At 39.9% G+C, this 15621-nt stretch overlaps 1 protein-coding gene across 2 annotated transcripts in view; it reads right to left on the reverse strand.

Annotated features, from left to right (window-relative positions):
- The window catches only part of GTF2E1 (general transcription factor IIE subunit 1), a 48779-nt gene that overhangs the window by 25607 nt on the left and 7551 nt on the right, over positions 1-15621 (reverse strand). For both annotated transcript variants that reach the window (XM_082278948.1, XM_082278949.1), the window contains exon 2: positions 14779-15256. In XM_082278948.1, the coding sequence (XP_082135074.1) occupies positions 14779-15226 (448 nt within the window). In that variant the 5' untranslated portion in view covers positions 15227-15256. The remainder of the gene's footprint in view (positions 1-14778; positions 15257-15621) is intronic.

Here is a 15621-nt window from a genome sequence, read left to right on the forward strand (position 1 = left end):
TCCCTTACCAGGTATGCTGTGAGGCACACACCCACCTTTTGGGAGACTGAATAGAGTCAACTTGCTGATTTCAAACTGAGCTGGAAGGGAGCTTAATCCAACTTGAATTCATTTAAGCGATCACAACTGAAAAACCCAAACCAGTGACATGCTTGCTCCTTTGCACTTTAAAGCAGTTTCAGGGGTCAAGACAAAAAAGTACACATTTTACCTTCATACTTGAAACACTGTACAGAATCTGAGCCAAGATAATTGTGATCTGTTTGCTATTCATGGTTTTAGCAAATCAAAATATAAAGCACAGCCAAATAATAATGACTAGCACAAAAACTATCCTAAGTGATAGAGTTTGCTTTCACAAACAAGAAGTTTTATTAATGAATATTTTCTTGATGAAAACTAAACCCTGTTATTTTTGTAAGACAGCTCAATGTCTCTCCTGGATTGGACTGTTCTACACAAAAGTTTAGTACACATCAGACCATACGTGAGCTTAGCTTTAGTTCGTGCCAGTTTAATAGGTCTTCCAGAGTGACAGAATGAAACTGGCATTCCTATGGATGCCTTGAGGTGGCTACCTAAAAAAAGAGGCTAGACAAGAATAAGACAATAAAAGGAGGTATTTATTTGAAGGGCCTTCAAAGGTACACCCTGGGCAGTCAAAAGGCTACACCCAAGATGGACCCTGGGTCACGGGTTCTTCACACTTTTATAAGTTTGGTCCGTTTGAATATCAGGGTTAATTCTCCAGGCATAACTTCAGTTAATGATGTCATTACCCCAAGTTTGCCCCTCCTCTTCAGAGGCTTTTAGTTTACACATTTTGGGCCTGGGACAACCAAGGTGTCTTTAGAAAGCAAACCTATAGAGGCTTTGTTACATCTAACCAGCATGAGAGAATAGCAGTTAACAGGCCACACAAAACTTCAGAGTTACACACTAGGCAGTACAGGATTTGAAAAATATAAAAGTTAAAACCTAAGGCATCACTATGGTGCACATGACAGGTAGAAAGAACTTCCACTGAACTTAAGACACTTAAAACCAGACAAGAACATAGGGCCTACTAGTCTGCAAGGCTCCCTTCACTGGCAGCAGAGAAAGATGCTCCACTGGTAGTTTTCTTCTGCCTCAAGTGTCCACATCTGGTCTGATAAATACCTAAAACTAGGAAAGATTAATACCTTGTCTAGTGTCAGTGCCCATGCTTGGGGAAGACTCTCTCTTTCCCTCTCTCCCATTTATTGAGTTGTATTACTGGAACATTTTCTAATGTTCTGCAAATACTTTTTTTTTAAACAAAACCATTGTTGATGCTAATTTTGGCTTCCTTCCAAAGTCTTCAAAAAAATACAAGAGTTATCTGCATCAGTTTCCTGAGCTGCATTTTACTTTTATTTTAGCAGAATTAACTAATGAATAGTGCCGCTCTACATATCATATTTTGCAGCACAGGTAAATGAAAGGTTCTGCAGTTTCAGACAGTGGCATCAGAAAGAAAATAACAATATCCCAGCCATAAGGTTTTCTCTGAGGATGATAATTTAGAAGTCTGAACTCAGAGTCTCTTTCTGGGTTTGTCACCAAGTTATTTCCAATTAGGAACACATCAAACACCTACACATGCAACTTATTTACATTTATATATACTTTCACAAGACCTCACCGTTAACACTGTCAGTTATTGCCATCAGAGAAGAACATTACTGACACAATTACTAGTTCTTTTTAATAAATTAATTTAGCTGCCAATATGGCAACATATTTTAGCATTATATATGAAAATGCAGCTTAGTGCAAGCATAGCCTATCTGATACAGCATACAAGGCAGAAAACTCATTTGCAGAAAAACAATACATTGCATTTCTTCTGAGAAAAAAGGGCATATGCAGATTGTGTCAGGTGCTTATATACAGAAGAAATAAAGTTGCAAATCTACCTTAACAATGCTAATTTTCTGATTATTTTAGTATCAGTTTTTCACTCTTCTTCAACCAAAGCCAGAAAGCCCTGTTAAGATATTTCATGTTCATCACTGCAGTAACTTCTAGAGTCTGATGTCAATAAACTTCTTACTCTGCCTTGCATCCTGAATAAATTTTTGAATGTAGACATTTTTGAAAAATCTAACAAACAGTATTCTGAGTACTTCTCTGTTCCTATATTAAACATACTTTTTTGCAGAACAAGTTTCCATCAAAAAATTATCTTCCCACACAGATCTTTCCTTATTTATGCCATCCAAGATCCTATCACTTTTGCTGGCTTTTAACAAAAAGCTCCCACTTTCCTAAATATTTCCAAAATAATTTTGCCTCACTCACAACAACCTGAGGAATGAAGCAATTTGTTCTGGTTCCATTTGAACACACAGGGATGTTCTGCCTTAGAGCTATGACAAAGTAAGGTGAACAGAGAATAAAAACAAAGGCTAAACCTCAAACCACATAACCTTGCTCTGCTGGAACCTGCAGAGCTAAGAAGAGAAGAGCTTTTAAACAGGAAGCAGGCACAAAAGCATTCACTTGTTACCACTGCAATCCTGAACTGGAATACTCTCAATTCTCCGTGGGCAGAAGATGAAGAACAGCACTACAAAGTCGGTGGCATCCTCTTCTGTGTGCTCCAAGGACTACCCTTCAGCTAGTTCATCATGTAAAAGTCACAGCAATCCTTTTTATCTGATACAAGTCCAAAGGGATGCATAGAAACACGTGACAGAGGTTAAAGATGCCAGAGAAATCTTGATTTCACAACCATGTACTCAGTACTTAAAAAGAGTTTACTTCAGGGTCAAGGAAAGCCAGACAAACGATTCCAGTGGAAGCAGAAAGAAACATTCAGATTTTTGACAAAAGCAGTCAGCAAGAGATCAAGGTACTTTATTAAAATCCATGCAAGTCTTCTAAAGAGCACAAAACACTGCCTTTCAAATTGATAAACAAACCCAGAGTCTGATTTAACCCTCAAATAACAAAATCATAATGCTCTGGATTAAAAAAACTTTCAGAAAAAACACCCTGACACTGGGCAAGGAACTGGAAGTTGTCTTTGGAAGGGAAAAGAGGAAATCTGTAGTTCCAGATCACTTTTTTGATTGCATACCCCATCAGTGAAAAAATTTTTGAGCAAACTGTAAGAATATTTACTTATGAATTATATATGCAGTACCATAATAATATGCTATACACATTACAAAACATACAGAAAAATAGAAATAAGAATGAGATAAACCAGTTTAGACGATTTTTATTGATGTTACAAAAAATATTCTCTTACTATTCCTCTCACCTCGATCAGTTGTTTTGCATGAATCCCACTTAGGAGACAGCTGCAGATGGCCTTTTCTCCTCCTTCCTACTTCCAAGGACATTATCTAATCTCTTGCAGCTCAGTGAGGAACAGCATTTACCTTGAGTTAATGCAGAGAAAAAGAACAACTATGATGGCAGTGAGTCCAGTGACTAGAATTCAGGACTGAGGAAGGGTGGAGGACAGTTGAGACTCAGCCAATTTTTTTAGGGATTATACTCCATAATACATCCCAGAAAACTGGACATTTCTGGAGGCTAAAGCATGGAAGAGAATTTACTCATAAGGGGGGAACTGAGAAGGAGTATGAGTTATTAGAGAAAAAAAATGAGCCAAATTTTAAGTTTTAGAGAAGCTAAAGGATAATGAGAAAAATGGGAAGCAATCCATTTTGGTTGGGAGAAGAGAGGATCTTCAAAACTGTTCTGGATGCTTATCAGCAAACTAAAGAAACAGTCCAGATAAATTAATCACAAAATGACTGCACACCTGGTGGAGAACACCACTTCTAGAAAAAAAAATCATGGCTTACTGCTAGCCTTAGAGGGCATTTCAAGAGTCTGTCCTGGTTCACTTTAATTTCTTATGTTCAACTAAAGATTTTGAATGTAGAATCATATGTGCATACACAGTGTACTAACGAGACAAAATTGGAAAGGTGGCAAATCCTTGGTAGAAGACACAACTGGAATGAAAAACTGTCTTTATGAACTACATAAATTGTCATTAGTCAACAAGATGATAGTTACTAAAGTCCATCTATCTATTTTTCCATTGTTTTTTCCATTATTCACCTATACCTGCACTTTACTTTCCACACTGTCTACAGATGATGGCTGTGAGCCTTATAAAGGCACCTCTGGATTGGCAAAATAGGTATAAAACCAGTATCCCCTACCACAATTCAGACTCTGCAATGTTGGGGCACCTCCAAAGACTGATGCAGACAATCCAAGTGAGTGCCTATGCCTGCAACTATATCACATAGTTAATAGATTTAATAAAAAAAAAAAAAAATCAGTAAATATATATTAAAATTTTTTTATTGCACAAATTCTGATGCAGGCAGATCCGAGAAGAAAACAAACAACAACTACATAAATTAATCCTCAGATTTCCAAACCCAATTTCCTGTCTTTCAGCATTCAGTAGCTTACAGGGTCTTAATGCTCTTTCAAAACTGATTGTAAACAAACATATGGACATTAATTGCAAATCTTTGAGCCCTCACGGAGCATTTCAAGAGCAGGCCCGCTGTGCTGTTTACTTGCATTTGCTTTCCCTCTCCTTAAGCACGCACTCATGCTTGGTGCTGCAAACGCTTCCATCGGAGCAAGCGGAATTGGCACAACTCCAAGGCAAATTGCCATCTTGCTGTTAGAAATGCACCAGTTGATAGAAGTGAGCTAATATATTAAAATTCAAATAAAAAGGGGTTAGGAGGAGCAAGCTCTTATTCCTTTCTTTTGTAGGTGGAAGAGCAGCAGTGCTCCAATGATCTTGAATCGGAGACAGAACTCTGTGCTCTGAAGAGGGAGAAGCGGGGTAGCCAAAGGTAACAAAGTCTCTTTCGATCCAAGAGAGCAGTGAAAGACAGAAGAACCTCAGAAATTTGTAAACACTTTTATATAATTTTGTCATCTAGTTAAGTATAAAGATAAAATTTCAGAACAGTGCTGAAGACCAGCAGACACCCATTGGTATTTCTGAGGCACTGGTCCTAGACACATGAGATACGGAGGCTCAGAGTTGCACAGAATTGGAGTCCTGCAAAAAGTATTTGATAGAAAAAAATTCTGCTTCAAAAATTGTCAGTCTAACCGGGCAAATCAAGCAAGCATGAGGAAAAAGCATTATACATTTCCCACTTTGAAGACAGAGAACCTAAGTAATTAGTCATAAAGCCATGGAAGGGGGATCTCTGGAGCTCATGCCCTGTTTAAGCTGTGGTATCTAAACAACACAGTCACCCAAGGAACATTTAGGAGGAGCTAAAAGCTGCATGCTGATGGGCTCAGACTCAAGTCACATCTTCTCTGTAGCTTCCACAACTGTAGCTATTAGTGCCTGCACTGGACTGTGACCACTGCAGTCTTGAGAATAAACCAGGCAGCAGCTCCTTAACACTCCAATTCCTGAATACGTACTACAGATTCAGATGACGACCAGGATCACATTTTGGAAGCAAATACTAAACTGCTGAGAAGCACAGCAGCCTTCACTGCCTGAAAGCAGCAAGTTCCTGTCAGCTTTACAAGTTACTGCTTTTGTGGGTCATTAACTTCCAGCTCCAGGCAGATTAAGATGAATCACCAAAGCATTTACCAGTGGCAAGACCCTTGACCAAGAGGGAGGACCACAGGCAGGACTGAGGAACTCAATCCTCAGCAAATACATTCCAGTCTAGCCACCTGATGTTCATTTATCACATAAAAATATTTGGGTGATAGTAAGCAGGTCAACTGTGTCTTGAGAACACATGGATTTCCTTGAGTTAAATACTTTTTAAAACGCAAAAGAGATCAAATCAAGCACAGAATCAACCCAAAGTTTTAGCTGATAGAGCACCACTTAGAGCAGTTAAGAACTAGTGCCTCTTCCTTCATCAGCTTCTGACATTTTTAAGATTTTAACACCAGTATTCTTACACAGACAAACATCAGCCAATTTAATTACAGCTCTTACTGTCTTCTCATAGGAAAAGAATGTTGGATTTTGTTTGTTTTTAAAATTGATGTGGTCTGTTCCCAACAACAATCATATATTTATGTGATCTTGTTCACAAAGCAGGAAGAACCACTGAGACTGCCATCTCTCCATTTCAGCTTGAGTGAAGATTCATAAAAGACCTAATCCTTTGTCTTTTATGATCAAGTTACATCCTTGTCCCTCACTGCTTTTTAGGCTTCAGGGTAGATAAGCAAACCCCTTTTTAATCAGTTTCAGCAGCTCAGTGCAATTATTATGGAAATTAAAAAGGTATCTCTTCTTTCAACTCCACTGAATTACATTCAGAAGTTGCTAATCTTCTCTTTGCAACTTAAAACTACAGTATTCAAGTATTCCCATAATCATGGTCATTAGGAGTTTATCTACTCCAGTCATGCAACAAAACTACTAAACACATTTATCTACTTCTCAACAGGATTGTTTGCAGAAGCAGGATTGTTTCTTTTCCCCAGCCTGAAGTCAGTAAACTGGGTCATACTGTTTCAGACTAACAGCAAAGGGAATCCAGAAAAGACAGCCTGCCTTAGCTCCACCTGTAAGCACAACCAAAGAACCTAGTTATTAGCCACTTGTGTTAACTTATGTTAAGTCTCCAAGAAGAAACAAGAAAGTAAGAATAAAACTATTAAACAGCCCAGGTGGAAGACAAATTTTGACTGCAAAGAGAGAAAATGCTTCCATGATGCAATTTTAGACTGGCATTTTCAGAACAGTTTTGTATTATTGAGCTTCCTCCTGTTCTGCCAAAGCAGCTGCCTGTTTCCTTCTGACACCCAGATTTCTTTTAATCATTGAAGACAGGATGCTGTGTTCTGATGAAATGCCCTTCCTGGCCATCCCTACTAGAGAGAATTAAAAGCCTTGCCAATCCTTTTGAAGTGCAAATCTTCACCAAGCAGGTTTCATGCCTCCTGCTACTGTTGCCTCTCTCCGAAGAGCACAAGGTTAGGTGGAACACTGGACACTGGACTGTTTACTTATCTTCTAAAATGCATCTTGTCTTGCACTTGAGATCCCATGATCTCTGCACTTCCACTCTCTTCTTTCTGCATCCCCAAATCTCATATTTTCAAGCAAAAAACCTTGGTAACTCTAGATTGCAAAAAGGCTTGTTCCTCAAGCAGCAGAATCACTTACTCGCACATGGGTTGACAGATTTTCTTTCTTCAAGCTCCATACCTGACTTGCAGTGTGCTCTCAAAGACACATATCTCTACAGGATGGACACACTCGAGCCTCCAGCTTGTATCCTGACAGCACTTTGGGAGAAAACACACCCAGCTGTATTACTCTGATCTTAAATTGAAAGCCAAAGAGACACCAGTTTTTTTTCTGGCCAAGGACCAAGTACAGCTATACAAAGGCAGTCCAGGGGCCCAGTAAGCAGTTTAAAATACATTTCTCTAGAGCACTGTACAGGATATAAGTCAATAAGCTCTGCCAGGGGGCCACAGCAGGTTATCAGTGGAGAATGAGGCATGCAAGGTGCTCCAAGGGCAAAGCAGGGCTGTAACTCAGCTGTGAAATAGCAACTTGATCACAGACTGCAATGTGTATCTGGAATTGCCTGTATTTATTTATTCCTTGGCCATAGTGTAGGCAGTAAATTCAAGAAAATTTAAAATATCAACCAAATTTCCTTTGGCATTTCACAACAACATTAACCTACATTGCATGTGACAGTTTCCCATTCCTGATTGAGATAGATTTGCAGTTAGAGAAGGGGAGAAATGTAACCTTTCATGTTTAAAAAAAGACAGCACCTTAAGAACAACTTTCTATTATCTAGAGGAACATCACGTTGCTCATTCATCTCAGTGTGCAGATCGTTTTTACCTCAACTAAATTAAAATTGCTGTAACACCATTTTTAAGCAAAGAAATTTATCTCAAAAAGGTAAATTAAACATTCAAAAAACGGACTGCATGAGACACACATCAAATTATTGATCATTCAGAAGCATCAGATGATTTAATATGTAGTCAATATGTATTCACTATAAACTGGAAGAGAGGAATCCTTTCCTCTTCTCCGTAAACTATTTCTTCTCCATGCACATATGCGTAACCTCAGCAGCTCTGAGCTGACAGAGTTCTTCTGTTGGTCCTACACTGGATAAATTAAGCCAGACACTAAGCACAGAAAAGCACAACTGGGCAGAGGGACTATCCAAAGGAAGCCCAGTGGGAACCGTAGATCGGTATTTTTCCTTTCAATCAAGAAGGCTACACCAAAATACCAACTGAGCCAACATACTATACCCTTGAATTGCATCCAGCAGCAGAGAGACTGCAATACAAGTTACAGGATTCTCCATGAGCTCTTGATCTGACTTAGAGATGCCCATGTCTAAAACAGTAACACTCTTTGCAGACAGCATTACCAAGGATGCAGTTTCAAAAGAACAAGTTACTAGAATAAAAGATAGGAATGCTGCAGTTCAGCTTTCATCACTGAAAATGGCTTAGCAATATTCACAGATTTTACAGAGATCTTCTTGCTGCTATCTATTTCAATTTGCAAAGCTAAGATAAGTTAAAGTGATAACCTTTACTTGAAGGGCAATTACTTTGTGCACTCAAATAATAAAATGCCCTTTGCAGATTAAAAAATAAAAAAGGCATCAATACTGTAAGTCAGGCCATGCATTTATCAGATAGGTTTTCTTAACCTAAGAGACACAGCACTCCAGCCAGAGGTCAGTGTGGAATACAGGGAAGTGACCAGCCAGCATTCTGCAGGCAGCAGGCCTGATTTTCTGCATAGCACAGGTTCTAAACCTACCTTCACCTGTTTCTCCATCAAGCTGAGAGATCCATGGTTGGACCAGCTGGTTACCTTCCAGACAGGGTGCCCAACCCACAGGGAATGAGTTCGAGTTAAAGATGTACCCTTTAAGTCACTCTACAGAGTATTCTTACTTTGAAGAAAACATGCGTTAATCCTGATATGTTTTTCTCAGTTTTCCTTTCCCTGTGGCTCCAAGCCTTATCAAGCTGAAGCAGAGTGAAGCTGACAGGAATACTCTTGGAGATTTTGCCAGGAATCTGAATAGAAATAGAAAAACTAAGCAGAGCACGGACAGTTTCCTTCTGCTGGTGTTTGCCAGAAGCTCTCAGTGGTAGCACAGACAAACAAAATGTGCTTGTAGAGTAAAGGAAAATCACACTGTTGGGTTTTTATGCACTTGGAAAGCTAACAATCATAACAAAAACCCACAACTTCACAGAACACGAAGTTGTTCAAAGCAGAACTGTTCTGAATTCTTTCTTTTTCAAGGGAAGTTTTGGTATGCCTATTTACATTAAGACTTGCCAAGTCCTCATTTTGGCTGGTTAAAAGCTGTAAATTGTTATAGTAGTAGCATCATATAGCACACACATGGCAGCATGTGGCAGACAAAGCTATCCAGAATGTCTGAAAATTATTGAACTTAAAGGACAAGAATCAACAGCATAAAGATCAAATAGCACTGACTACATTATGTAAATATATAGAATAAATAGCTCCATGTGATTTATTTTTTTTCTAATGGCTGGAAAGGACAGAATACAAAAAGAGATGTACTAGAAATGGACACAAGAGCTCCCCAAGAAAGGGTAAGGCAAAAAGCAGGGAAAAGGGGAAGCATAATAAAAAAATAACAAAATAGACAGGACAGGCTCAAAAGTAATCTGAATCAGATGAGGAAGTTTTGAAGCTAACATAGAACTTGCCTGAGGAAGTGGCAATTCAAAATAAGACGAGAAGACAGATGTGTTCTGAGTAGCTCACTGGGGGTGAAGTGAGGAGCTGAGCACTCAGGAGAAAAGGCAGTAGCTCCAGAAGGCAACACACAAGACCAAAGCAAAAAAACGAAAGACTAGTCAAATTTCTCATCTCAGAAACAGGGCCCAAATCATACAAGCGCTCAGCTGCACACAGGCTGCCTGAATGTGATATTAGGTGCCTTGTGACAGGTACAGAAAAACAGTCTCTGAATGTGTTACATGCAATTCTGTTAGGAAGTACACAAAGGACATGTGAGAGGCTGACAGTAAAACAAGTGGGTTAAAATGATATTCGAGGTGTTGTCTTTCCTTCTATAAAACTGATATTGTCACCTTCAATTTGTTCTTCCCAAATTAAATTTCTTATCAGTACACAGAATAAGAAAGGCATCCAGATACACAGTATGTTACCATTACACTGCATTTTCAGGAACAGCAAGACATCCCCACAAAATCATTCACCAAACCAAGAGCAAACTGTGGGAGTACAAAGAGTAGACAAGTAATTAACTGCTGTGATTTCCAAAAGCAACAAAATACTTCAGTGATTACAACTGCAATTAAAAACATCCCAACAAGCATCATCTTTCCAATTCACATTACCCACTTGTCTTCCATCCTTTTCTTTCCACTACTGTTTGCACCTTATCTAACTGAATATTATGGTGAGGACACAATGTATAGATGTACGTGAGAGATCAACTGTAATTACGATGTACTGGTAATGTCAATATTTTTCTTCACAGTAACAGAAGTGAAAGAAACACAAGACTGGGTAGAAATTGTATCACAAAGGTAGAAGAGAACAGTGGAAAAACTACTTCATCTAGCCTTACACTTTCTAACATCAAATGCACTTGCTACACTGGTGAGTATACTGATACAATTTGGTATTTAGACTACCTAAGGAAATCCAGGACTGAAAAGCAGTGTGATGCACTGCAGAATCTCATTTCTGCCACTCCTTCACTTGCACCTCACTCTCCCTTTTGCAGTTTCTACTCACATACTTTCTTTCAAACTGACCTTGAATTTGACAGTTAATTCCACCACTTCACTAGATTTACAAATATGATTAGGGTATGACAATAGGATACATCAGAGACCTTCTCCATTCAGATTCAATTAATCACACTACAGAAACACACACCCATTAACATAATTTCCAGTGTTGTGACATTCCATTGATTAAGCAACCCAAGCCCATCTGTAGAGAGAAAAGACAGAGCCCTCTACCGGGTGAGAAATGCAGCTCTTGCCCTCCTTCCCCCGCACTCCACTGAACGCACGTGGGCGGATTTAATTCTCCAAAAAGCCAATCCACAAGATGGTATCGAGTTGTTTAGATTGATCTGCGATTCAAGGGATTGGCCTAAAGAACCCAAATTTCTGCAGCTTCTACATTTAAAAGCACAGATACGAAAATTCTTCCCATAGGTTTAAGAGACTAATGTAGCATCTGATCTCTAGGTGAAACAGGAAGACTCAGTGCTCCCTTATGTGTCCACTGTCAGCCCAGGCCCGGCAGTAGACCGAGTCCAGCAGAGTTATTCACATCATGCATCTCACAGCTGGCTTTTCTTACTGCTCCTCAGTTAAACTCTTTCCTGGTACACCCCCTGCCTCAAGAGACAGCCCCTTATCTTGTTCAGGGGAATAGCTTCAGTTTTCCACCTGCATAAGGTTTCATCACAACAACAGCAGCAAGCTTTGAGCTTCCACATGTGGAATCAGGAGTGATGAAATACCACAGTACGGTCAGACAGCAGATGATGATACAGGTAAAAGGCAAGGATCAAGTGCTTATACTAGGATCTTTCAGGAAAACAACAATCTTTTTTCTTTCTCAGTCATCCCATCTGGAACACAAAGCTCGAAGTAACACTTCAGTCATACAGCATTAGTATTTTCCCTCCTGTAGATTACAAAACGCTTGCAAAAGTGCCTGCTCAGCCTGTAACAACCCAGACTGCACCAATTCCCATCAATAGGCAAACTGCAAATTGACAAACTCTTCAATCAGAAAGTTCTTCTAAGGTTTGCTACAAGCTTCCATTGCAAACTTTCGCACAATAAAATCATGCTGTGTTCAAGCTATTTGCCTCTAAACCCAGAGGTTACTGATACCACTTCTTTGGAGGCAACAGTAAAAAACACCACTGAGGAGAAAGTGTGACAGCTGGAGATCTCCTTTTCAAGCTCCTCATGCAGAACAGATGGGGCTACAACTCCTGACCTGGGCATGCCATCCTCAGAGTTAGGAGGCACTCACTGGTCATACCACCAAGCAACTCCTCCAACACAGCATGCATTTCTTTTCACTTTTTAAAAGATCCCCTTGTGAGCTGAAGCAGGAAAACTCCAGTTTTTTGTGTCATCTTGCCTTGCATTCTCACATCCTGTCTTTGAACTTCCTTGAAGTACCAGATAAGAGTTGTTCAACCTGTGACAGCATAGGAAGTCTTTGGAGCTTTTTTTGGGTTGAGATATTTGATGGCACAAAAAGGGATGGAGAAAAAAATCTTATAATGCTTTTAAAAACAGAGAGAACACACTCTTAAAGTAACACTTATACTATTTAAAATCTACATTTAAAATTACTTTAGTGGCAAACACGCTACTCTGTTCAAAGTATTTTTCCCAAGTTAAGTGAAAAGAAGTCAAAAGCACATCTGTACCTACATGCCCTGAAAACATACCCTTCTCATTATCAATTATTTTCTCTCAGCAGACATACATCTACCCTCCAAAACCATCAATAATCACATTTTCTGATGAAAAAAAAAACACTTCAGTTTATTTCAACATTATTCAGAGATAAAGAACAGAGCCAAAAGAGAGCCACTTGACCTGTAAGAAACAAAGCTCTGCTAAATCCAAGAGGTAGACACAGATGCTGTGATAAAAATTAAAGAGCTCTACAGACCCAAATTATGGACAGGTTCTTCACAAGCACTCTTAATTCACAAATTCCAGTATAATGACCACAGTCATGGAAGGGGTCTGGAAACCTGGAAAAGGATGGCTATTCACTATCTAACAAACCTTGTTTCTCTGCATGCCTTGACCTCATGAGCTTCCTCTGTGAAAGACCTAAAGGTCTCTCAGTTCTTTTCTAATACAGAATTCCAGAGCAGCAGGAAACATGCAGACAACACAATCCACTACAATATAAAGCAGCCATACAACAGTATCATTGTACACTATTTAGATGAAGTTAAAAAATAATATAAATAGAAACAGAATATACATAAATTCTAGGCAGATATGCTCTTACTTAAAGTAAGTGGAGGTAAACTGACAATCTTGTTATTGCACAAATACTGACAGAACTCAGCTCCTGGGAATTGCTGAGAAAACAGCACTCAGCCTTTTCCTCCATCAGAAAATAAAACACTCCATGTGCCAGTGAATGATTTCACATTGTGGACACAGCCAGTGCCTGTACTGCAGACAGACCCTTAGTTAACCTTATCAGTTCCTGGCCTTGGTATCAAAGCCAAATTCCAGTGTTATTATTTTCAGCACCTCCTTGACAGGCAGTTCTTTGCTGTCAGAACTCACTGCCCACACAGGCTAGGAGGCAATGGCCACAGGCCTTTGCAAAATGCTACAGGTCCCCCCAGAGTCAGTGTCTCACACTTGCCACTGTGTGTGCTCTCTGCACAGGTTCTCTACTCTTCCCTTACCGATGCAAGCTACAAAAGCACTATTTCCCTTCAGCCCAACACACTCAACCACAGCCACCATAGACAATCATTAACTGTGGACAGCACGTAGAGCTTCTACCCTCAGTGGTGAGCACAGAACTTTTGTGCTGGCACTGCTGGTTTGGTCCTCCACAAGGAAGCAATTTCTACTCAGCGAGTTGCACTGAATTTTATCAACAACTGTTACTTGACTTAGTGGATTTTGCTTCTCCAGTACTAAGTAACATCTTCATGGTTGCTCAAGTAAAAGGAGTTTCACAGCTTTTTAACTTTGGAGGCAGGAAAAAAGGAAAATGATAGGCTGAACATCTACTGGGCATTTGCACTTTGCAGGTCAGACATCAGTAACCCTAGATTAAAAGCTTCAGTGTTCCTGAAGAGTCAAATTTACAGTTTCTCATTATGTTAACTGACACAAATCATCACACCTAAATGTGTCCAAGAGCTCTCCTGACTTTTTTCCTCTTACTTTTCTGAAAAAGTAAGATCAGGACAGAAAATTCAAAAGGAAAAACTTAAAAAGTAAATTAACACCTAGCCTCTCTGCCTTCCCCTCAAAATAATCCCAGATTAGACTAGCAAAACAATCTCATCAGGTGCGGGTGTTCCTCCTTTTATTCCCTGGCACAGTAGCACAAAGTAGACAATGACACCCAGGAAAGACTCTCATTTCATATGCATGAGACAGGTACACACTTCCACTGAGTCTTATACATGAATAAGAATCTTGTTTACTCCCAACCACAAAAAAGTCTGTAAGTAATTTCTTTTAACTTTCGTGAGACTGCCTTACATCAGGAAACAGGGTTGTGCAGTATAATGCACTAGGCTAGGGGAATATTAAACAGTAACAACTCACTCCTTGCATGACCACCTAAAGTCAACTCTACATATGCCCTCTCTGCAAACTACCTGGAAGTCTTAAAGTTCATGGGCAAGACAGGTTATACCAAAAACCCGTCAGCTTCCAACAAGGACAGATTGCCTTATTCACCCTTGCATGTGACTTTAAGGCTTCCATTTCTCTACTGCTTGTCACTCAAAAGCACTTCACCAAGAGTGCTGTTTGTGTGTACAGTCTAAGTCTGTATACACTCCTTTTGTATTTTGCTCAAGCATTTACCACCTGCAGAAACAGAGTGCCCTCTAGCTCTGGCCAAACTCAAAGAGAATTTTCCTAAGGCTCTGTCTCCTTAAAGTCCAGCACTTAGAACCACAGGAGACATCAAGAGCACTCTGTTACCTGTACCCTTACCTGTCCTGGGGTCAAACAGCTGGTTGGCCTCCAAATCTGTGAAAGTGCTGAAGCAAATGGGGCACTTAAAAGAGGCACGATTGGTGGAGTCTCTCTCATCGGTCTCGATCCTGCGGCGCATGTGGTCCAGCTTATACTTGACCACGTTCACCAGCAGGCGGTAGTTGATGAAGTAATAGTTATGGCGTGTGGTTTTGCCATCGGGAGCTGTCTCGACCCTCATCCTGCATTTGATGAACTTGTCACCCTTGAGGGTGTTGAGGACAGCCCTCAGCTGCTTCCTGTCAAACTTCAGGAGCTCTAGCATGTCCTCCTCCTTCACGCAGGGGTTCCTGATGAGGATGTCCAGAGCCAAAGCATGCTCAATGCCATAAAAGCCACGCACCACATATTTAGCAAGGCGTTTGAGAGCTGCAGGGACCTCAGTGAGGACGTCTGGGTCAGTCATAGCAGGTTCAGATCTTGGACTTCATGTATACTGCAAGGAAAAAAAGGCAGATGAATTCTTAACTAGTCTTCTGGTCTTCCAGACTTTTTATTTATCTTACTTACAGGTAAGAAAAGGATGGGGTGTTTTCCATTTCCCTTTCCCAAGCCCTTACTGTCTCCTTAGGTGTCAATAATGCTACAGAAATAGAAATAGGAAATGGTACCTCTCATTCAAAACAAAATCACGTAAAACTTTTTAAAAAGCACACGAGAAATTGGTACCAAAACATACAGCAGATTTCATTTCTATTCAGTCACAGCCAACACAGCTAGACTAAGAAAGCTGTCTTCAAGCTGAGCTCCAAAATACAGTTTTGGGATAGCTGAGACTTGTAAATTGGGAAAAGAAGAAAA

The sequence above is a fragment of the Coloeus monedula genome, assembly GCF_965178545.1.
Source record: "Coloeus monedula genome assembly, chromosome: 3".
NCBI lineage: Eukaryota > Metazoa > Chordata > Aves > Passeriformes > Corvidae > Coloeus > Coloeus monedula.